Below are 16,304 nucleotides of genomic sequence, written 5' to 3'. Positions count from 1 at the left end.
CAGGAAAGGGCTGCAACTACTGGATATAGCAAAGGTCATGGGGCCAGATCTCATGTCAGCTGTTTTAATGAACTGGCTGCAATTCTAGCCAAGTTGTTCCAGTACATTTACAACACTGGCATCTAACCAACATTAGGAAAAATTCCCAGGCACATACTGGACCACCCGAGATAATGTATCTTAAACTTTCCATTTGCAAAATAAAGATCCTCCAGCTATCTTTTACTACAGCAGAATAACTCCCCTTGATCATTCAAATCCACAGCAAGATTTGGAAAACACAGAAATCGTGGGAGCCAACTATCAATGGAGGCAGACATGGCAGGTAAAATTTACCATCCCTTCAATTTGCTAGCACAACCATTGTCTGGGAACAGTATAAGAGATGGAAGTAGATAGGCTTGTTGTTAGGAAGCTTATGAGACTGTTAGTTGGGTGAAGATATGACAATTGGAGATATTAGAAGAGGAATGCAGGCTGGGCGGTTCATAAAGCTTCTTTAAGCAAAGCAATTTGTTGTGCATTCATATTGCATGCACAAGTGGGGCCTGTCATGATAATGAATATGTATGAGATGTACCAGAAATCACGTGGTATGAGAGAGAGAGATAAGAACACAAGCAGGAAAACAAAGGAAACGGGAAAATAAAGACACTGAGAAGTTTACCTGATAAAACTTGTGTTTGATGTTTTATTAACTTCACATTTCAGGCCACAAATGTGACAGGGCCCATCAAAATGCATTCTCTGACTGACATCAACATGTAGTATAGTAACAAGTTTGAGACAATAAGAGTATCTGTAGATTGCAGGCATATATTTAATGCAGGAGATTTGCAAAGGGTTTGATGGGTGTCTGTTCCTTTTAACTCTTATTGTTCAAAATTATATCAATTTAAGTGTTGAGAAGAAAGATTTTGGCAAAGTCTAAATATTGTTGCTGGGAATTTCCCCTGGCCTCTTCCATTCCATTGCTATCACTTCAGTAGCAATGTGGGTGAATAAGGGTTCTGGAGAGACTCTGTCCAAATTACAATCACAGAAGCTCCGGGGAAATGCTCAGTTCTTACATTTTTATATTTGGGGAATAATTATTCTACCAGTCATTTTTAGGACTCACCCTGAACAGGGCAGTTAAACTTCTAGCCAGGCAGGAGTCTATCTGGAATCCAAACAGCCACAGGACCGCAATCTCATGCTGCCGTCAGCAAGTGTATCTTAATTAATTGAAATTAATGCCATAAATACAATCGGAGTGCAATAATTTTGCTCACACAACATTCTGTCTGTATCCCAAGTCTCACCAATTTATTTAAAGCTTTTGGTTTGTTTTGTAAAGCAGTTTGAAGAGAATCTGGAATTTTGGCAGACTCCCTTGAGCTGTAGGCAGAGAATTCAGGGTCACTGTACCTGGGAAAGTGTCGTTGAACACATAAATCTGTTTTCCAGCTTTCAATCTGTGTGTCAGGGAATTGGAGTAAAAATTGAGAGACAAAACATTGTCAGCAAGAGCATTATAAAGTCAAAGCTATATAGAATGCAAAATAGGAGGCTGCATTGTGTTTATCAATTTCACAGAGCATGGACATTAAGAGCTGTTCAATGATGTGATCCTGTTGTTTATTGATTTGGGAAATCCAAACTGTGGAAATTCCTAAAAGAGCTCAGTGCCAGAGAGGAGAGAAATAGAGCAAATGTTTTTGCTATTTTATTACTTTATTTAAATTTTGAACTGAGTGACTGATGCAAGGTGAGGGGAATGGATTACATTCTGCAACAGTTATCATACAAACTGACTCATTGATAGTTTTTATTTTCCTCTCGATAACGGGCTACAACTTAACAATGAAACAAGAACAGGAAGCCACTGTGGGTTACTTCTGTATGCAAGAGAATCAATTTACTTCATCTAAATTGGTCTTTCAATGGTTGAATGTGAGCCCATTGCCCTTGAAATGAAGGTTGAGTTGTTGCTTCCATTCATGTGTGAAAAGGTACTTTGACTTGCTTGCATTTAGGCAGTTTAAATTGTGTCCTTGGATGTCATTGTATGCTGCCAAATGGTTGTTATTTAAATTGAAACATTGCTCCAGGATTAAGCATTTCTATTTAATAGGGAATCTAATACACCTTCATGGTGTATTTTCTTTCAACCCTTTTTGAAGCTATAGAGGTTTTTTTTCATAATTCTTGTATTAAGGAGGTGTCTCAAGAAATTGAATTAAAACCAGGGAACATTCATGTTATTTTCTTCATAAACAGCACAGTATCTGAGGTTTGCACTGAGATCTGTTGCACAATAAAATGACTGATGTTAATACAGCACAGACATTGGATATTTTTTTAACCACAAAGAAATAGAGGGATATTTTGCAAAATTATTCTCATTCTCTGCTGGGACAAAGAGGGTTATGCTGGTGTGCAATGGTGATTGTGTCTACAATGGACTCATGGTTCTTTTCCTATAGATCCATTGACATGCCATTTATCGTGTTTCATTTTTCTTTATTGATTACTTGTCTACTTTTCCTTTAAAGTAATATTAATATTTTCCTTCAGCAATGACCAAGACACAACCTTCTGTAATAAAAAATAATACTCTTATATCACTTCCACATTGCTCTTTTGCTCATTTAATCAGTGACTTTTGAAATAGCAGGATTTCTGACAGGCTCATAATAATTTAAAGAAAATGGCAGTGCTGCCGGAGCTCTTCTAATGGCACGTTGGCACTGGTGCGGACTTGGAAGAGCAGGGAGCAGAGAAACAGAGGTGCTCCACAGTGCCCTTCTGTGCCAATGGCTCTGTACAGGCCTTAAACAGCCTGTAAGAGGAGCTGATGGTGGTTTTTTTAACACTCTGTAGCCACAGATGTTTGCGCCCAAGATGGTGGTGCCTGGGTGGGGCAGCGGACCATGAAGGGTTGCAAATTCCAGGGGGGCAGCAGGCCGGCAGTGGACCAGCAAGTGGTTCACTGGCCAAAGGACCCACACAGGCTGTAACATGCTGGAGACTGGCTCATGGGAATCAGGTATCAGAACCAGGATTTAAAAGGGTGCTGAGGGCAAGAAGGGCTCTTGAAGGGCCTTGGGGACTGAGAGTTTCCTGATTGTGTCGGAGGTTTGGATCTGGAACTCAGGTTGAACAGGAATTTGTGAGGCTGCGGGAGTGCTGGTGGCTAATCCAAGGACTCTGAAGGGGCTCTCATTTGTTTCTCTGTCTCCTATTGTTAGGGGTGCCAGGCAATACTCATAGGAGCTCCTTGTGCCTTAACAGCAGACAAAGGTTGAAATATATCATGCATATTGCATTTTTTTGTATTATTACATGACAATATAAAAGGAACCTTGAATTTTGGGTCTATTGATCTGAAATTGAGTGAACAATTATGAACAGGACCCTGGTGGAATTATTCCCATTTATAATAATTTAAAATGTGAGAAAATCAAATCTGTCACAGAAGAGCATATGTGGCTTATTTTATGCCACATTTTCCTCTTAGACATTCCTCACTTAGATTCATTTAATTTTGATTAAATGAATATTAAATTAGGTTTTAAACTATTTGTCATTTTGCCCATCTTATTTTGTTAAACTGCAAGTCACATTACTTGGAAAGCACAAAATGTCATGCATTGAGGTGGTTCATAACGGCTCTCCAAATTTTGATTAGATTAGGGGGTGGCATGGTTAGTGTAGCAGTCAGCGCAATGCTGTTACAGCACCGGCAATTGGAACTGGGATTCAAATCCCACATTGTCTGTAAGGTATTTGTACATTCTCCCTGTATCCGCGTGGTTTCCTCCAGGTGCTCTGGATTCCTCCCACTGTTCAAAACATTGGTAAATTGGGTGTAATTGGGCAGCATGGACTCATGGGCCAAAAGGGCCTGTTACCATGCTTATGTCTAAATTTTAAAAAAAGCAACTAAACAGAAGCTGAAGCTCCCGCAGAGATGGAGGATGGGAGGGCATGAATGCATTTTGTAGCTTAGAACAGTACAAACCTTTATAGTCTCAGGACAATAAGTGAGAGCAATTATTAAAGACAAGTAAATAGTGAACTCTTCAGGAAATCATTTCCTGACAAAGAAGAAATAGTTTCCGGAGTAAAGCTCTCTATTTACATTGAGGACCTCAATTAATCTTCCCCCTGCCCTGAAGCCACTGGTCCACAGTGGCTATTATGCCAGGAGTAGGCTCATGGATTTTATAGCATTGATTAAACTGGACAACAAATTTTTTAAAAAGGTTTGCTTCTGAAAAAAATTGGAGGATTATGATAGACAACTTCAAGATGAACATAAAGATAATTTCAGATGTGCCGTATCAGTATTAAATTTAGCAGGTTTAATCTCATAATGATGCAGACACAAGGTTTTGCTGTTGATTTTCATTTGTACTCAGCATCTGATGCCTCTCATGACAGTGTCCAACAATAGTCGGCCAGCATTGATGGATTCCAGTTGCCCTGATACTGCTTTTCCATGGTTGTAATGTCCTGGTGAAACTTTCATCATGTACGTCCCTGGCGGCACCAGGATCAGCAGGGAAGACGTCCAAGTGCAGATGCAGAAAATGAATTTTCAACGGCATGTTGCATTTCGTGATTTGTCTGCTTGAAATAGTCTTAAAATAAGACAGGAAATCACAAAAAAAGGTTATATCTAAAAAAAAATATGTAATAGGAAAAAATTAACAAGACTTTCTTGATCAGCTGCCCAAAATCCATAAAAAAAAATCCAAAAGTGTTCAGGAAGCGAAATCTTCGTTGTCCAGTGTTATAGCAATCACTCATTCTCATTCTTTGAAAAACATCTAATAAACCCCATTCTTTTTTTTTCATTTCTCTATTTTGCTTCGAAAGCATTGCTCATGTTTTCCTTGCTTCAATGTTCTTGGTGACCAACCTAAACCCTCAACACTTTTATTTAAAAAAAAAAGCCTCTTTTATCTCCTCCTCCTTTGCTGTTTTGGTAACTTCAGTTCTTGACTTAATAGAAATAGTTATTCCCTCTTTTACTTACCCAGAGCTTTTCTCATTAATATTCTTCAAGTACAAGAGGCTAATAAGTAGAATGGGAAACCTGCATATTTTTATGTCATACATTAACAAAGGTTGGAAGGCATTTTCATCTCTGGATTTAGGGGGATTGATTATCATCTAACGTCCAGTCATTGATGATCAGCCTCTATTTAATCAGAAACTGGTAATGAACAATGAACAACTCCTCAGATCTGGCAACTATCAGTTCATTCTACAGATTGAAAAGTAGCCTAACTATAGGAACGGTTAATCATTTGATAGAAAGAGGAATTTTAATATGTGGATAAGGTGTAGCCTACATACATACCTGAAGGACAGATACGATTTCTATTTTTTGTGCTTTCTAATACTCCTTGTTTGATACTCCAGTTCCTTGGAGTTCACTTAACGAGTGGACACTCAACATCTCCTCACTTGTCAGGAAGGCACAACAGTGACTGCACTTCCTGAGCAGACTGAAGCGGGCAATACGTCAGCCTTTTACAGCAGTTCTACAAGAGTGTCCTGGCTGGTTGCGTCACAGTGCAGTCCGGTTACTGCAGAGAAATGGATCGGAGGTCACTCCACGGGACCATAAGAATGGCAGAGAGAATTGCTAAGTCTCCCTACCCCCATTAACATGATCTACTAAAATGGTTGTCTGCAAAATCATTGAGGACCCCTTCCATTCCCCACATAGCATCGGTCAGCTGTTCCAGTCGGGGAAGAGATGCAGGAGGATCAGAACCAGTGCCACCAGACCGGGGAACAACTTCTTCCCACGGGCAGTGAGAACACCGAACGACCAAAGGAACTGCTCACATTAGCCATCCAAGACTTATTCATGAAACAATATTTATTTGTATCAATGAAATACTTGTCCTGCGTATGTATTGTTTGCCTGTATGTCCAGTCGTGTGTGTGTTTTGCACCAAGGACCGGAGAACGCTGTTTCATTGGGTTGTACTAGTACAGTCAGAAGACAATAAACTTGACTTGATCAGTGTCATTGATGGATAGTGCTTTATATTCTGTAGACAATCATTACTCTGTATGTCTCTTTTGATTTTAGCAATTATATCTCTGTGTGTTCTGATTTAAATTTGACTGCTTTTCTCTCAGATCAGTTGCTGCCTGATCTGTTGAGTATCTAAAGCATTTCTGTTCTTATTTCCACTTTTTGTCCTATTTACAATCAACTTGTTTGCACCATGGGATTTCTTTTTTTTTTGACCATGGTGTTAGGCTAACAGTGAAGATAAGATGAGTTGGTTGTTTCAAATATAGCAGTACCTAGGTGACATTTGTAAAGTTCAGTGTCTCTAAAAATAAATTGTTTTTCCGACTTTTTGGAGGAAATTTGTGTGCAGCCTGCGCAACTTTCCCAGGTGTTGGCCACCAACTCACCCTGCCCCTCCCTTCCCACGCATCTTCCACTTCAAAATAGTCTGAGGATCAAGCATCTCTGCTGCATGGTAATCTTGGCATTAGTACTGATTGATCTAACCTTATCAACATTGTAAAGTTGTACGTATTCATCCGCAAGGATAGTGGCATCTCATTTCATTAGTTCTCCATTGAAATAAATCAAAGCTTAATTGTTTTTGCAATGAAGCTAATCCGGGGTAGTAAATCAGCTGCTGAGTGGTGAGAGATGCCGAGTTAACACTCACACCGATACGTTCTGATCCTGGGATAAACTTCTGTTGAGTTTTCTGATCACATCAGTACATTAATGGAAGCTAGGGAAGGCATTACGGGAACCCTGTTTGTCTCTTATTAATTCCGCTCTGGCGGCCCCTAGCAACCCCCTCGGGATGCATCACAAAATGAAGGCTGAATGCAACGATCCAGCCAGCTGCAACGCTGCCCTCCAATTGGCCACAACTGAAGGAGCCTAACTGGCCCATCAAGGAAAGCGGATCGCCAATGCTTCAATCAGTGCTAAAGGGGCTTTGACCACGCCCCTCAGCTTGAGAATAAAAGCAGGGCTGTGAGCCCAATAAAGCTCAGCGTTAGCTACGCTCAGCTAGGGCTCATGTCGTTCTTTCTAAGCTAACCTGCATACAGCTATAACTTCTCCTGCGCTATAGGTTCTGCAGAGCCATAACTTGTAGCAGCTCAGTACACCTCCTTAATTTGAATTTTAAGAGTATTGCTCAAGAATCCGGAAAATCTGGAGTCCGGATTTTCGGACTTCTGCATTTGCATTGTTGTTAGGCACAGATGAAGTGCTGCAAGACTGGAGGGTGGCTAATGTTATGCCTTTATTTACAAAAAAAGCTTCGAGGACAAGCCAGGGATCTGCAGGACAGTGAGATCAAGGTCAGTCGTGCATAAATTACTGGAAGGGATTCTGAGAGACAAAATGTGGAAAGACCAGGATTGATTAGGAATAGTCAGCATGACTTCATGTGTGGGAAATCTGGCCTGACGGATTTCAATGAGCTATTTGAAGTGGCGACCAAGAATATTGATGAGGCTGGCTGGTAGAAGTTGCCAAAATGATGACAGGCATGAATACCCAGTTACTGAAACAGAAATGAGTGATCTAAAGTTGAATTCAGTTCTGAAGGCTTCTATATACCCTGATGGAAGATGAGGTTGTTCCTCATTCTAACAGTGCAGGAAGGTACAGATTGAAAGGCCAGGCAGAGTAAGAATGAGATGGTAAATTAATGTGACAGACATCTGGAGGCTCAGCTCACTTCTGCAATGTGATCACCCTGACTGCGTTTCATTTCTCCATTGTCAAGGAGGCCACATTGTGAGCATCGAATGAAGTGCCCTAGGTTGGAGGAAGTGTACATGAATGGTTGTTTCACCTGGAAAGACTGTTTATAGGGAGTCACAAGGGGAGTAAGCCAAAGTGAAAAAAGGAGCAGGAGGGGTGTTTTTAATAGCTACATCCTTTCCATGTTGCCACTGTCTAATGCCTGTAGGCTCTTTAATGTTTCTGCTGGTAGAACATATTTCATATTTCAACACAGTGTCTGGTTCAATAATGTATCAATAGTTCTGCTGTGTGATACTCTCAGTTCTTAAATATATACTTCAATACACCACAATAAATTTGTTTTTTAAATTTAGACATACAGCACAGTAACAGGCCCTTTCAGCCCATGAGCCTGTGTTACCCAATTACACCCAATTGACCGACCAACCCTGTACATTTTTGAACGGTGGGAGGAAACCAGAACACCTGGCGGGAACCCACACAGACACAGGGAGGATGTACAGACTTAGTACAGAGAGCGCCTGATTTGGACCCCGGTCCTAGTCGCTGGTGCTGTAATAGCTTTTCTCTAACCTCTATGCTAACTGTAACTGGGACTTTTTAAAGGAATTTTCATTCTTATTTCCTGTGGTCTTTTTGCTCCCTCTCTATTGAACATTCTCCAGTTAAACAATGATCCAGGACATAAATGCCTCACCGCTTCTGATCTTAATTTTAATTTGTGTAACCTTGAGAGTTTAGACTGACTGGCAAATAAATGTCCTCTGGGATCCTCTTGCTCCCTAAGTCTCCCACCTCTTTAAGATGTTCCTTGAAACTTATTCCATTGACCAACTATCTCTTTATGTGGTTCAGCATCAAATATGTGATGAATAAGAATGTGACTCTGTTAACAATATAATATTAATTCAAGTTGTACATTTTGTGGTCATACATTTCTAGAATTTCATGGAGAATTTGATGAAGTACAAAACCAACATGTTTGTAAATAGCTGACAGGAAGCTCAAAACTTTATTTGCTGAGTCTAGAATCTTTATTTAAAAAAACGCCAATAGCCCTGAGCATTATGCTCAATCCCACCAGGACTAATCCCTCCTCTGAAACCTCAGTGACCTCTGCAACTTGTCTCCACAACCGGAACAAAGTGAGTCAAAATTCAGGAGACCTTGGGGAGAAATTTAGAGTGAAGTCATCTGGTCTTCCGAATCAGTTTCATTTTTGTGGTGTTTCAAATGTGAAGACCAGAGTCATTTTCTGTGCAGTACAATAGATACTGACTTCCTGGAGAACTGTTGACAGGATCAAAGTGGAACAACTGGTCTCTTGGTTTGAGAGATCAGCGATCAGCTATTCCAACACATTGCGATGGATTTTATTCGAAGCTAAGGTTAAGGCCATTTGTCACGTCTGCAAAATGGAGATGCCAGGAGCAGAAGGAGTGGCTTGGGAATTCCTTTGGGCAGCTTCAAAAAGGCATTGCTGTGCAGTAAATGAGGAGAGTAAAACACAAAAGTCTGCAGACTCCATGACTGAAGTAAAAACACAGTGCTGGAGAAACTCAGCAAGTCAGACAGTGCACTTTATAGAGCAAAGGTAAAGATGCATAGCCAACGTTTTGGGCTTCAGTCCTTCACTGTTTGACCTGCTGAGTTTCTCCAGCATTGTGCAGTAAATGATTGGCATAACCCAGTGCGAAGAAGCACTGAGAAAGAAATTTGCAATGGGAATTTCTCCAAAGCACCTATTTCATCACACTAAGCTCCCCACAAATTTCATATGCAGTGAAATTTTCAAGAGCACCAGACTGAAAAGAGACGATTTTTTAAAATTTAGTGAGATAGCACAGTTACAGGTCCTTCTGGCCCATAAGCCCATGGCCCCCACAAATGCACCCTAATCCTGTACATCTTTGAAATGTGGGTGGAAACCGGAGACTCTGGAGGAAACTCCTTACAGACAGTAGTGTATTCGAACCCAGTGTCATGCTAACTACTACACTAACTGTACCCCCCTCCTCAGTTTACATATAGAATGACCGAGTGTTACTGACCCTCCCTTTCTGGAATCATGCTGTTATGTTAAAAGGGCCAATTGTCAAATTGTCCCACTGAAACTGGCGGCTTGCTGTGACCACAAATCCAGCCTCACACATGGAATAGAATGCTGTGCCCACAGAGCCCGTTTAAGTCATTCTCAGCTTCCAAGCCTCAGAATCATTTCTAGCAACTGTGCTAATTATTGCCACTTCTCGCTTAACTGACAAGATGATGGAAATTCTCAGAAGGGTTCTGTTGGGATCAATTTGTTTGCCTGAAGTAATGAATACAGGCCACTAAAAAGCTTCTGGCAGTGAACTAGCTGCACTTGCCTGACACTGGAGAGAGGCAGTTGGAAAGATTCCCTCATCCAGGGCAGCCTTTGGGAGGATCAACACTTCCTCAACTGTGTCTGACTACCTCAGGTTAATGCCATTGAAATGATCACATCCTTCCATTGTGCTGTCTGTTTTATTTTTTAGAAACCTCCTCTATGTCTACCCTCAGTTCCTCAATTTCTCAAACCGGCAGGGGTCAGCTCGGAACATCACGGTGAAAATCCAGTTCCTGGACAGCGAGGAGCCTGCTGGTGTACTACCGGTGAGGGATGCTCCAGTGGTCGGGGCTAGGCCATGTATGAAACACTAGTCTGGTGGAGGTCCTGAGTAATAAGGGGACACTTTAACTGTCAGGTACAATTAAATCTGGAGTTCAAAGATACATAGCTGACAATTAAAGTGTCCCCATGTTGTCGTGTGACAGCAGGAGGGAAGTAACCTGATCTTTCTGATCACATCTAATCGACTTTTCCTATCGTGGGTGGTGAACCTCTAACCCAGACGGTTGTGGAGGCTGGATCATTGAGGATACTTAAAGAGGAAGTAGATAGAGTTTTGAAAAATCAGGGAATTGAGGACAATGGGGAAGTGGCATATTTCTGCCTTGATTGGGCAAGGTTAGCAGAACTGGGACTTTTCACTTTGGAGCATAGAAGGATGGGAGAAGACGATAGAGGTCTCCAAGAGTCTGAGAGGCATAGATAGGATGGACAACCAGCACCTGTTTCCCAGGGTAGGATCAGCAAACACCAGAGGACATGAGTACAAAGTGAAGGGAGGGATAGTTAATTCCCCAGACAATTAAGCCAAGCTTGTCATTCACTTCATTCACAGCCTATCAACTTGAGTGGCCATCATCAAAGAACTATGGACCTGGACTTTTGGATCCCTCTGCATATCAATACTTTTAAGCCCCACCATTAACTGCATGACATAAGATATGGCAACTATTCTATAAAATCATGGCTGATCTGGCTATGGACTCAGTTCCATTTACCTGCCTGTTCCCATAACCCTTAGTTCCCCAACTCTTCAAAAATCCATCTATCCGTGTTTTAAATGCATTCCGTGAGGTAGCTTCTACTGCTTCCATGGACAGAAATCCATAGACCCTCTTCTCTGTGAGAAGCAGTTTCTGTCTTAAATCTACTCCTGTAAATCTTGATGCCCAGTCCCTTGGCTCTAGTCTCACTTGCCTGCAGCAACAACCTCCCTGTTTCCATCTTATCTTTTCCTTTCATAATTTTATGTACTTCACAAAACGGTGGTCTGGATTAAGTCCTACCTGCCATTTCTCTGCCCATATCTGTAGCTGGTTTATGTACTTTTAAAAATATCCTACTGTATTCTTTGATAACTTGCTACACTGTCCACTGCTCCGCCAGTCTTTGTATCATCTCCAACTAATGAGAGCTAACAGACAATGTAAATGATAATCATCTGCCTACTGATCCTCTGGATGGCCGTTCCTTGCATTCCAGGGCAGCATATGGAGCTAAACATTCTGACATTTTAACCGAAGCCTACCTCGGAAACTTTTTACTGCTTGAAGTATCATGGTTAATTCTGCCACATCTACTGATGACATGTTTAATCATTGTTTTCCTCCAGGTCATTTTTGGAAAATCAGGATATCCTGAATATATGACTGAATCCTACACACCTGTGGCCTATCACAGCAAGTATGCACTGGGTGGGAGGGCTGGGTCCCGCAATGCATTCAGACTTCATTCAATGGAAGGAAATCTCTTCCCCAGAAACATGCTGTGTGGATTGAGCTTGGAGTCGTATATCCTAAATGTTGTGTGCTCATGGCATGAAAACTGTTTAGAATTTGGCATCAACAGGGCTTCAGCTAACAGCATTCCTGTAAGACCAGGGCTACTGTTCTAGTGAGATCAATGGGCATTAATATAATATGACCAATCAGTGAATGCTTGCATTGTGAGATTGACGAGTACTGCGAAGATGAGGTGGGTGCTCACTCTCATGGTGAAAATTAATGAGCCGTCAGAGAGAGATTAAGAGCATTGCCATTGAGCAATTAGTGGGGTAAAGCCAAACCACCAAGACAAGGTTGCATCTCAACTGCTTGATGTATAGTCTGATTTGTCTGAGGGAATCATGAAAAACAATGTCTGCAATAATTTCTCTCTGCCGTGCACATTGTTGGATACTGAGGAATCTGGATATTCTGGGGGGAAATTTTATAAACTAAGTTTGGCAACTGGGGGTGGAGTGCAGGGGTTAGCAGTGGGGTTCTGTGGTAAGAATGCAGGCTGTTAACTGTACACTTAAACTCCTCAAGACAATTTAATAGCTGAACCACAAATCTTTCCAATGAATATGTTTTTTTTGTGTCACTATGGTCTCTATATCCCAGGCCAGTATGATCTTCTACTTATTAAATCTGATGGGTTAACACCATGTTTACACAATGTTTGGGATCATATATCCTCTCTTTCTCTGCATTTTTGTTAGACATACAGCACAGTAACAGGCCCTTTCGACCCACGAGCCCATGCTGCCCAATTACACCCAATTGACCTACAACCCCCGCCCTGTACATTTTGAGTGGTGGGAGGAAACTGGAACACCCAAAGGAAGCCCACGTACCTACAACCCCCGCCCTGTACATTTTGAGCGGTGGGAGGAAACTGGAACACCCGAAGGAAGCCCACGCAGATGCAGGGAGAATGTGCTAACCCCTTACAGGCAGCACGGGATTCGAAACCCAGTCCCAATCGGTAGCGCTGTGACAGCGTTGCACTAACTGCTACACCAACCGTGTCACCTTTTTGTCAGGACCTGTGTAGTCTCTATGACTCTGACTTGAAAATGGAATCCTGAATCACGAACAAGTCCTCAGCAGCCCCCATGTAGCCAAGCTGCAATAAAGATGTCATCAGCAATATAAAGTTAGAAAGAGTCACGAGAGTATTACCAGGACTGGTGGGCTTGAGTTATCAGAAGAGACTGGATAAACTGGAAGCTGAGGGGGACCCTTACAGTGATCATGAGGCATATAGATAAAGTATATAGTCATTTTTTTCCCCCCCCTAGGGTAGGGGAGGCTAAACCTAGAGGGCATAGATTGAAGGGAGAGGGGAAAGATTTATGGAGCATCATTTTCATGCAGAGGAATGTGTGATGAGTATGTGGGACAAACTGCCAGAGGAAGGGTAGAGGTGGGTACAGTAATAATGTTTATAATACATTTAGATGGGCACATCTGCAGATAAGGTTTGGATATGGTCCAAACCAGACAAATGGAACTAGCTGAGAGCAACAGCTTGGCTGGCATTGACAGATTGGACCTGAGAGCCCGTTTCTGTGCTGTATAATTGTACAGCTATAACTTTTGAGATGGGAATACTGATTACTGCTCCCTCCCCAATCCAGGAGGACTGAGATTAAATGAGGGACCCTCCTGTAGCAGAGTGGTGGAAGTGATGCTTCCCCCCCCCCCCAAGCTAAATCAGCTCAGCCACCGTTTACTTTGATGCTCCTGGGTCGAGCGGTAAAAGGGCCAATTACTTTGGTTCATCCTGTTACACAGCAAATGGTTACTGCTCCGTTGATTCTGCCAAGCTCATTCCTTTGTCTGCGGTTTCATGAGATAGTTGGTAGGGACAGTGGGAATCTCAGTCATCCATTTCACAATGGTGGCAAATTGATTTAGCCCTGGGTAAAACAGTTATAAAATCCTTGAGCACAGTAAGAACCAATTAGCCTATTCATTGTTAAAAGCTATCCGATTAGTTCCACTCCCTTGACTCTCCCTATTGTCTGATGCATATATAGATTGCATTAAATTCTCTCACTATTGACTGGGATCAGTTCCTTGACTAATTGTTTTGACTCTCTTGTCAGGTCGCCTTTCTTCTATGAGGAAGTGAAGATTAAGCTGCCTTCTGACCTCAATAAGAAGCATCACCTGCTCTTCACCTTCTACCACATTAACTGTCAGCCCAAGCAGAGCCAGGACATTCCAGAGGTTCCATTGGGTTACAGTGTAAGTCCTTGCATGGTCACTCACGTTTGCTGAGAAGCCACACAGCACAAGAGCATGTATGCCAGCCTCATGTTGAGTTGGCAGACCCCAGTTGCAATGCCGAAAGAGGGCTACAATCTTTACTTTAGCTGAATGGTTTTCAAACTTTTTCTTTCCACTCTCATACCACTTTAAGTATTCCCAATGCCATAGGTGTTCTGTGATTAGTAAGGGACTACTTTAGGTCGTATATGAGTGGAAAGAAAAAGTTTGAAAACCACTGTTTTAATTGTACCTAATTGACTCGTTATGTGCACGGTTTCAGAACTCCAGAGGAAATGGGCCAATGACAATTTTTCTCAAGTAAAATATTTCAGAAACAATTGGGTCTAAAACATTGGTTCTCAACCTTTTTCTTTCCACTCACATCCCACCTTAAGTAATCCCTTTCTCATCACAGAGCACTGATGGCACAGGGATTATTTAAGGTGGGATGTAAGTGGAAAAGAAAAAGTTTGAAAATGACTGCTTTAGCTCAATGAAAGGATACATGGATTACATCAGTTTGAAAGTAAACCTGATTGTTTCCTGTTGGAATCCTACATGACATTCCTTGTAGTGAAATCCATTTAAAATGAGACCATCCATCTCCTGGACATCAGTAGGTCCTGCTTAAAGAATGAGGGGACAATGCTCAAAATAAAGCAGTAAAATCATTGCATTACGCGCGATGCTGAGTGACCTGCTGAGTTTCTCCAGCGCTTTTGTGAATTTTACTCGACCCCAGCATCTCCAAAGTTTTGTGTTTTACTTGTAGAAGCACTGAGCTCAATCGCAACCAAAACGTGGATTTGTTGACACAATTAGGATCAGAAATAGTATGTCTGGCGGATCAGAGATTTTTGCCCTTGCAGGCATAAGTTTTAATGAAAGATAGTTCAGTAGGTTTTAAGCTGTGATATTGACTGCTCCTCAGTAGGGCACTGATTTGTGGTCAGTGACCATGGTATAAGAATTAATAAAATTGGCTGACTCTAAGGATAGGATCTGAAGCTGAGTGTGCATTATTTTAAATTAAATTATTAAATAAAATTTAAACATAACAGGCCCTCCCAGCCCATGATCCCGTGCCACCCAATTGACATACAACCCCTGTACATTTTGAAACGTGCAATAAAACTGGAGCACCCAGAGGAAACCCACGCCAGATTCAAACCTGGGTGATAGCGATGCACTAACCACTATGCTAATTGTACCACCCACAATATTTGTACCAACCCTGTAGCTGGGTGAATCAGGCAAGACCCTCAGTGCTTACAGCGGATTATAACGAACAACAAGAGCTGCCAGTGGTTCTGAATCCATTGAGAAAATGGACACTGAGAGGTTCGTACAGGGTCGACCAAGCTGAAAGTAAAGATGGTAAAGAGACTGCAAAAGTCCCAGAAAAAGACATAGGCATTGCAAGGATTACAAGGCTCATTCTTGTCCTGAAGCAGGGTTTCAACCCCAAATGGTGATGGATCATCCCCGCCATGAATACTGCCTCTGATTCACAGCAGTTTGTTTTTTGCCGTAATCAACGTGTGTAACATGATGGGGAAAGAGCGCTGTTGTGACATCCTATTTTAAAGAAACAAAATAAATCTTGACATTGAAGGTAGAGATCAGCATTACATACAATAGGATCATATACCCTTCGTGAAAGGATTAATAGGCACAGCAGTAACAATTGTTTCTAAATTTAAAATCATTTACGAAGCACTTCTTTTCAGCGTGATGGAAGGTGTAACAGCAGCGCCCGACATTTCAATGTGCTTTTCCCCAGTTGGTATCCATAGTAATTTAGAGATAATTATATATCATATGATTCTTGATTAGAATCCTTATCTTGATGCATGAAAACAATATTCCAGAAAATAATTAGAATTAGTTCATCTGGAAAGGCATGAACTAAGTGAAAAATAATTAAACCTTGGAAGAAACCCACTTGGCTTTTTCACGGACGTCATGGCTTGGGGATTGGAGATGCTGGAATCTGCAACAAACAATCTGCAGGAGGAACTTAACGGGACGAACAGCATCAGTGGGAGAAAAAGAATGGTCAATGTTTTGGCCATCAAGTCTTGTTTCATCAAGACTTCAAGTTCCACATGATATTCTCTCAGTTACA

The 16,304-nt window shown here is 41.6% G+C and overlaps 1 protein-coding gene across 2 annotated transcripts in view; it reads left to right on the top strand.

The window, feature by feature from the left end:
* LOC138758670 (dedicator of cytokinesis protein 7-like) overlaps positions 1–16,304 on the top strand; it is a 157,332-nt gene that overhangs the window by 58,731 nt on the left and 82,297 nt on the right. For both annotated transcript variants that reach the window (XM_069927953.1, XM_069927954.1), the window contains 3 exons: positions 10,282–10,399; positions 11,749–11,819; positions 14,011–14,152. In XM_069927953.1, the coding sequence (XP_069784054.1) occupies positions 10,282–10,399; positions 11,749–11,819; positions 14,011–14,152 (331 nt within the window). The remainder of the gene's footprint in view (positions 1–10,281; positions 10,400–11,748; positions 11,820–14,010; positions 14,153–16,304) is intronic.

Source organism: Narcine bancroftii, chromosome 3, assembly GCF_036971445.1.
Source record: "Narcine bancroftii isolate sNarBan1 chromosome 3, sNarBan1.hap1, whole genome shotgun sequence".
NCBI classification, from domain to species: Eukaryota; Metazoa; Chordata; class Chondrichthyes; order Torpediniformes; family Narcinidae; genus Narcine; species Narcine bancroftii.
This window is presented reverse-complemented; position numbering and strand designations above follow the sequence as displayed.